The following is an 8,159-nucleotide window of genomic DNA, read 5'->3' on the forward strand; positions in this document are numbered from 1 at the left end:
ATCCTGTACTTATCCACCGTGATGCTCGGGGTCACAGCATGAAGTTACACCACCTGAAGATGGGCGTATAGGAACCTGAAACCAGTCATATTCTAAATAAAAGAACCTTTCAACCTCTGGTAATTCTTGAGTATTGCTCATCAGACTGAGACCCGTACCAGGCTGAATTAATAGAACAGATAGAGAAGATCAACGATAAGTGACATTTCATACATGCTCTTTTGATCTGGATGAGTGTTATGGAGGTGCTCCACAAACTTCAGCAGCAGTCACTGCAAGAGGGGCATTGTGCATCACAGAGATTTACTGTTGAAATTGTGTGAATGTACATTCCAAGAAGAATCAGGGAACTATTACCTCTACTTGCTTCATTCCTGAAATGACCACAAAAAGAATATCTGAGAAATTAGATCTTGCTTGCAGTTGTTCTTCCCATTATCATTCACAAATAAAACAAGGAAAGGAAGGTTGGGGAGGAGGGGGGACGATATGGTACCAGTAACACCATCCACCACACCACGCACTCTAAGGTGGACATGGTGTATAGATGTAGATACAGAAATTTATCAGAATATTTGGACTCGTGGGGTTTTTTTTTTCCTTGTTAACACATGTGTTCATATTAAAGTTGTAACTTTTCCAGTATACAGACTGCTGAATATCTTCTTTGCTGAATATCTTCTTTCTAATCAATAAAATGAAGCAAATACGTGTGTGTGTGTGTGTGTGTGTGTGTGTGTGTGTGTGTGTGTGTGTGTGTGTGTGTGTGTGTGTGTGTGTGTGTGTTATTAACTTGTTTTGTGTGTTCTGAAAACTTAGTTATGATTTTTTTTGATGTCCCTATTGTCAACTCAATGCTTCAAGGGTACAGTGAGTAGTTACTTTTAATCCTTGTCTTGTCTGTATTCCTCCCAGGACAATTTTAATGCATATTGTCAGTCACTCCAGATCCTTAAGGCTCCCTTTGATGATGAGATTTATGGAATGAATGAATGAATGAATGAAGCAATCAATTAATCTGATTATAAATTCTTCTCTAAAAGCTAATTTTCCCATTTATTTGGAAAAAATATATAATTTTGTCAAGTGCTAATTTCCACCAGCCCCTCATTTCTCATACTGAGTGAATATTAACTATAAAATGAGTCTGCAGGAATTATTGCTAAAACTGTTGCTTCCTAGTGAGATGGAGCTCTGTCATTCACAGTCCAAATTTGATGGGACAAACCATAACAGTTTATCAGTCACGGATTCTGTAGAGTTGTTTCATTGGTCTTTAGCCCCAGAGAACTCGGAGACTTTTCAGTCTCTTGGCTACTGAAATCATTAAGTTTTTCATTCATGTCTGTATTGATCTGAAACAATTATTCATGTCCGTATTTCTTTGCAGGCTGCCAACAAGAACTCAGACACCCATTATAATGATTGGTCCAGGGACAGGTCTGGCACCTTTCCGTGGGTTTATTCAAGAACGGCATCTTTCAAAAAAAGAAGGTAGAGCCACTTATCTGTTGTTGTCGATATTTTTGTTTATCTGCTATGGTTAACCTGCAATTAATAACTACTGAAAATTGCTTTTGCTAGAATGATAGCTTATGCGGTATAGAAGTTGAACTAGATGTTGATAAATAAAAGCATTGATGTTCACATATAAGGCTGACAGGAAGGCAGTACACACACACAGATACTATGAATACTGAAGTTGAGGTGTCCAAAATGGGAATTCCAATCTTTCATGATGTGTGAGGTTACATGAAAGATTACCAGTAAAAATTCAAAACTTGCATCGATGAGTAAATCATGGGTTGACTCACCCTTAACAGTGTTGTGTTTCAATACTTAAAGATGCATTATAGAGAGGTTTGGATTCACCCTAGCACATTGTCACACAGGCTGGTAATTGGCAACTGGGCACGATCACTTCTCGTAATCTTGGCATGAGAAAAATTGATAAAAGGAGTCATTAGGCATTAAGAAGCACACCTATGGAGAATGTACAATATTGGTATTATTGTGGCTGCATTATCTTTCTCGTTCTAATACAGGACATAGAGTACTTTTGCGTTGCAGCCATCCCACCTGGTACGCCTGTGTGCTTGTCTCCTGCAGCTTTTCAAAAGAGAATATTTGATTTTGATATTGAAACAGATTCCCATTTGTCAGAATGTGTGCTTCAGGTTCACCATGTGCAACTTACTATTACTCATATTAACTTTTTTTAACACAGAGTATTGATATTTGGATTATTTTACAGGAAAGCCAGTTGGTGACACTATACTGTATTTTGGCTGTCGTAAGAAATCTGAAGATTTTATCTATCAAGATGAACTGGAACAGTATGTCAATGATGGTTCACTTAAGGTATGGATCATAGTTTGACCTCAGGGGGTTTTATACTGCATTAATTGTGGGTATAGTGCTGAGCAAATTGAATCAGTCAGGTTGCTCAATTTTGATTAACTGTTCACAGATCTATGTTGCATTCTCAAGAGACCAAGCAGAGAAAGTCTATGTTACCCACCTACTACAGAAGAACAAAGATGAAATCTGGAGTATCATTGGAGAAAACAATGGGCACTTATATGTTTGTGGGTAGGTAATCCTGAACACTATATTTTGAGAATACTGGTGTAAATTTGTTATAAAAAGCGATTACAGGCATTTCTTTTTGTCATTTACAGAGATGCAAAGAATATGGCACGCGATGTGCATGACATTGTTGTGAAAGTTGTCATGGAAAAAGGAAACATGTCAGAGTCAGAAGCTATGGCCTATGTGAAGAAGATGGAGAACCAGAAAAGATACTCTTCAGATGTATGGAGCTGAAGCTGCTGGTTCAGAAGTCAAGGCATGTGATATCACTACAGAAAGCACAGATGAAATGAACTGTGACATTCCCATGAGAATCATTTTTGTTTCCATAAAGTGGCAGTGTCTGCAGCATTTTCGTTTTGTAAAATGTTGAAACTGCCCAGATTTTCATCAGTAGGGACAGACATTTATGTGATCATTTTAATGTGAAACTACAATTATTTTTTTTATGAAGAGAGACTTTGTATTTATAGTAAATAGATGTGAATTGTTAATCATGTGCAACTTTAAACCTGCGAAACCCTCTTTGTCTATACTGCAGAAATGCAAACCTCACCATTTAGTTTTTTGTGCAAGGTTCCAGAATGAAATTTGTGTTGTTTGACAGAATAAGAAGGCACAAGTTTTCAAAATGAATTTCATGAGGTTTGACAGAATAATGACGATACTCAATTACTCAATTTCTTTGTAATAATTCTGGCCCTGTGTTAACAATTTTCTAGTTCAGGTGACTGGAAAAATATCTCACAAAGGCAGCTGTGATCTATAGTCTTTATATCAAATTGCTTTTATATAAATTTCAAATCTTTAGATTCCTGGCTTGTTTGACACATTTTGCATAGATAACTGTGATATATTTTGCAGCATTCTTTGTCTAAACAGTTTTGCCTTAAGCCAAGATCACACCAGTCTACTGTTTTAAGTATCACTGTAAGTTATTCCCTTGAGTACGGTAACTATTGAATAAGAAATGCTTTAATATTTGATCAAATGTAAAAAAGAAAAACATTGATCCAGAAATAATCTGGGTGCTAAAATATTTATGTGAAATTCACTGGAAGTGATATTTAAAGTATTAAAGTATTGTTTAAAATAAGTCTTTATGCTAATGTTTTATTTTCCTTGTGGTATTGCCATCCAAATAAATGATATTGAAACTTTTTGCAGTTGTTGTGCACATGCCAGTATTCCAGTTTACAAGAGTGACACTGTTGGAGAGATGATGATGCACTAGAAGGATCAGTTGACAAAACAGTAAAATGGAACAAGGCAGCATAATATTAAAATTTTCATCTGTTTACTGAAAATTTAAATTTATATCATTTATAAGAAAACAACCACACATCAAAAATGAAATTAGCCTGTTAATGGACTTTTAAAGATTTCACTTCATATACTAAAACATGATACCATAAGTTTACAACATAAGTGTACAACAATGTTGACACCTTCGTGTAATGCAACAGATAGTTTTTGGGGGAAAAAATTTTTATTTAGGGTGAAAAATTGTGTACACCACAAAACAACTGTTGTTTCTTGGAGTGCTTTCTTCTTCTGCAATTATTAATTCTGGCATTTAGTTTTATGTGTACTGTTGGAGTAGAAAATGTACACACCTTATGTAATAGGTAATATTTGAAGGTAGTTTAGCACAAAAGGAAAAAGTCCATTTATTTAAGTATTAATTTGTCAAGAGATATTTGGTCCGTCAAGCCCTGTTTCAAGTAAGTATGGGGGTGGGGGTGGGGGGGAAATCAGGGCCTACAGCCAGCAATCTGTGTGAACTGACACAGTATCCATTTCAAGAATATCAACGAGTTCCTCAGGATGACATTTGGAGGCTGTTTGCTTCCGTATCACAGTGAATACAAGACTGTATTTGTGTCTGCAGCAGTCACACCTCCTACTGATGATAACAGACATCAGTCCTCAAGGGACTGAAAGTTAAGTCATTTAATATCAATTATGTGATGAACAACTCCACAATGATTGATAAATACTGGATTAGTACTTCTTGGTGTAACCCTACCCACTTCCATTAGTGCAAAAAAATTATTGTGTGTTTACGGACCTATTCCTCTTATTTGCTACTATAAGGGAGTGAAGAAAAGAGTTACTGTGAAGAAATGCTGAGACTGGAGAAATTAACATAAATTAAGGTAATATGGGTGGCAAGAACCAAGGACATGTTATAGTGCCACTTTCCACCTGCGGAGTTCTGAAAAACTGGTGTCTGGGGGAAGAATCTAGATGGCACACTTGGTGGAATAGGACTACAAAATGTCATTCATTCTCACCACCCACCTGGCCTTAATTTTCATTAATTTCTTTGCGCATAGCATTTCTTCACAGTAACTGTTCCTTTCTTCACTCCCTTTTAATTTTCTGCATCTTTCATTTCCTGAACTGTCCATTACCCCCCCCCCCCCTTTTCACACTTCTATCACATACAATGCAATTAGCTTTCCAATCTTATTATCTCATGTATGATGTTTTGGCAGTAATCTCTGTCTTGCATGTTACCCAATCTTCCAGCTTTAAGCTCTCAGATTTTCAAATCTCATCTGGTGCAGTCCCCATCAATCAGACTGTCCTTCTCCTCCTGTCTGGTAAGACTCCCATGACCCAGGGTTCTGGGTGACTTTCCAAACTCTATCCCTTTCCCTAAACTTCACGAGTCCTTTCCCTTCAACCCTTCTGCCAGAAGGAGCCACAGTCTCCGAAATCTTGAAAACATGAATACCTTTCTATGTGTTTCCTCCTGCTGCTGCTTGATGAGTAGATTTTACATCTATCCAGTAACTTTATATTTTCAAGATTTGATTATTTTCATTGATATCCTATAATTAAATTTCAATTTCTGCCTCATAATACCTAAAATTCCAAAAGAAAGTTATCCACCTTCATTCATGGTGAATGGAATATGCACAAAACAAGCCAGTTTCTTCTCCAGCAGATTTATATACTTATATCTGTGCAGTTTATAATCTGATGTGCATTGTTTGCTACCTTTATATGTTATTGCAACTCCAGCACTTCAGAGTGTTCTCTACTTCAATAATATGCCATTCTTCTGTGCAGCTTTTTTCCATATAGTTCTTCCTGTATAGAGAACTACATTTTTTGCAAAAAGTCTGATGTTGCTGTTATCATTGTTCACTCACTCCTTAATATACAAAGTGAACAGTTAGCTACCCAGCACTTCCCAGGGGAATTCTTGAAGTTTCTTCACCTTCTTCTGATGACTTCCCATCTGTGATAACATGCTGAATCTTTACCTTCAAGAAACCCTCGATCCAGTCAAAAATTTTGTTGGATGCCTCATGTAATCATATTTCTCTTTATAAAAGTCGGTGTAGTACTGAGTTAAATGCTTTTCGGAAATCAAGAAATAATGCAGCCAACTGATACATTTGTTTTATTCATACATGATAATTTTCAAACAGATGCAAAAGAAAAGGCAGATTCTCCATTTCCAGATTTTAGAACAATATTAGACATCATACTACATCACTATTAGCCAGGATGTCATCTTCTGGAATATCTTTGCAAATATGCAATATTCTGTATAGAAAGACAAATGTTCCACAGAAACAATTGCAACATCTGGTGTAGCACAAGGAAGTGTAATAAGATCTCTAATGTTCTCAATATCCATAACTAGTTCTCCTTTGAAGGAAAGATAAACAAACAAATCTGTGGTGCAGCCATGGTCATCTGCATAAGACCCTTCTATGCCAAACTTGTGGGCAATTTAGGCTAAACCTTTCTAGCCTCCCAGAACTCCAAACCCCTGGTCTGGTTCATGTACATTGATGATATCTTCGTGATGTGAATTCAGGGCCAAGACATCCTATCCTCTTTCGTTCACAGCCTCAACACCTTCTCTGCCATTCATTTCACCTGATCCTTGTCAACACAGCGTACCACCTTCCTGGGCATTGACCACCTCCCCTGTGATGGATCCATCTACACCTCTGTCCACATTAAGCCCACCAATCACCAACAGTACCTGCATTTTGATGGCTGCCATCCCTTACACACCTAAAAAATCCCATATGGCTTGACCACCAGGGAATGGTGTATCTGCATTGACAAGAACTTCCTTGGTCAGTATACTGAAGATCTCACAAAGGCCTTCACAGATAGGCACTACCCCCATTCCTAGTCCGCAAACAGATTTCCTGTGCCATATCCCCATATACCCCCAATCCTCCCACCACCCCCAAGAAACAGCTGCAAAGAAGTGCCCCCTTTGTCACCCATTACTACCCTGGACTGGAAAAATTGAACAACATCCTTCGCCGGGGTTATGATTATCTGTCTTATCACCTGAAATGGACATCCTATCCTCCTACAATTGTGTTCCATCACCCACCCAACCTCCACAGCATCCTAGTCCATCCCTATGCCACTCCCAATCCCAACCCCTGTCACAGTGATCATGTCCTTATGGAAGACCCAGGTGTAAGACCTGCCCAATTCAACCAACCAGCACTTCCTGTTACAATCCTGTCACCTGCTTGTCTTAACCCATCAGAGGCCAGGCCACCTGTGAAAGAAGTCATGTCACATACCAGCTCTGCTGGAATCATTGCAGAGCTCTTTATGCTGGTACAGGTACCAACTACTGTCTACCAGAATGAGTGGTCACTGCCAAACTGTGGCCAAGAGCACGGTATCCCACCCTGTGGCTCAACATGCAGAACATAAATTGCTTGATTTTGGTGGCTGCTTCACAACAGGGGATATATGGATTCTCTCCTCGACCAGCACTTTTCTGAACTGCACAGATGGGAGTTACGCTTACACCCAATCTCTGCTCCCAAATCTGACCTTGGTTTACAGTAACCTACTAACTCCACACCCTCCACCCAACACTTTCCATCCCTCCTGTCCTATTACTTTCTCCCTAATCATGTCCCTCACTGTCATTGTGTGCCACCCTCTGCCAATGCAGTTACCCATCTTCCTCTATGCTGTTCCTCTCCTTTTCTGTTCCACACTTACCTTCCCCACAGCCTCTTGACACTGCACATGGCAGTCTTGTCATACCTCCCTTTAGTCCCCTCACCTCTGCCAGACAGCACCTTCCCCTCCCCCACCCATGCTCTACTATCCCTCCCCCATTTCTGCCCCACTCCAGATTGCCACTCAGTGTGACAATTGCATTCCGATCTGAGGTGCCGGTGATGATCACGTGTGTATGATGTGGGCTTGCTTTTGTGAATGTGCATGTGTTATTTTTTCTTTTCTGAAGAAGGCTGTGACTATAAGCTAAATATGTAAAAGTCAGTCCATTGTGCGTGCCTGCAACTTAACATGTCGTCTTTACTATGAGTAGCAATCTATCCTTTTTGCTAACATTGTTGATATTCCAACCTGCAGTTTCCATTGTTCAGTATCCATAAGTGAGTTATCAGACTGGATTAGCAGTACTATAAGATCACTTGCTGATGATACTGTTGTGTACAGGAAAGTGCCATCAGGACAATCTTAAGGGGATTGGCTGTAATGACCAAATGTTCTCTTTAAATATGAATAAATGTAAGATAATGCCTGTAACA

At 38.8% G+C, this 8,159-nt stretch overlaps 1 protein-coding gene across 1 annotated transcript in view; it reads left to right on the plus strand.

Annotated features, from left to right (window-relative positions):
• Positions 1-3,688, plus strand: part of LOC124605579 (NADPH--cytochrome P450 reductase) — a 221,716-nt gene extending 218,028 nt beyond the window's left edge. Inside the window, exons 12-15 of the mRNA XM_047137360.1 lie at positions 1,391-1,494; positions 2,255-2,361; positions 2,471-2,592; positions 2,682-3,688. Of these exons, the coding sequence (XP_046993316.1) occupies positions 1,391-1,494; positions 2,255-2,361; positions 2,471-2,592; positions 2,682-2,826 (478 nt within the window). The 3' untranslated portion in view covers positions 2,827-3,688. The remainder of the gene's footprint in view (positions 1-1,390; positions 1,495-2,254; positions 2,362-2,470; positions 2,593-2,681) is intronic.
• The last annotated feature ends 4,471 nt before the right edge of the window (positions 3,689-8,159 follow it).

Source organism: Schistocerca americana, chromosome 3 (assembly GCF_021461395.2).
Source record: "Schistocerca americana isolate TAMUIC-IGC-003095 chromosome 3, iqSchAmer2.1, whole genome shotgun sequence".
Taxonomy (NCBI): domain Eukaryota; kingdom Metazoa; phylum Arthropoda; class Insecta; order Orthoptera; family Acrididae; genus Schistocerca; species Schistocerca americana.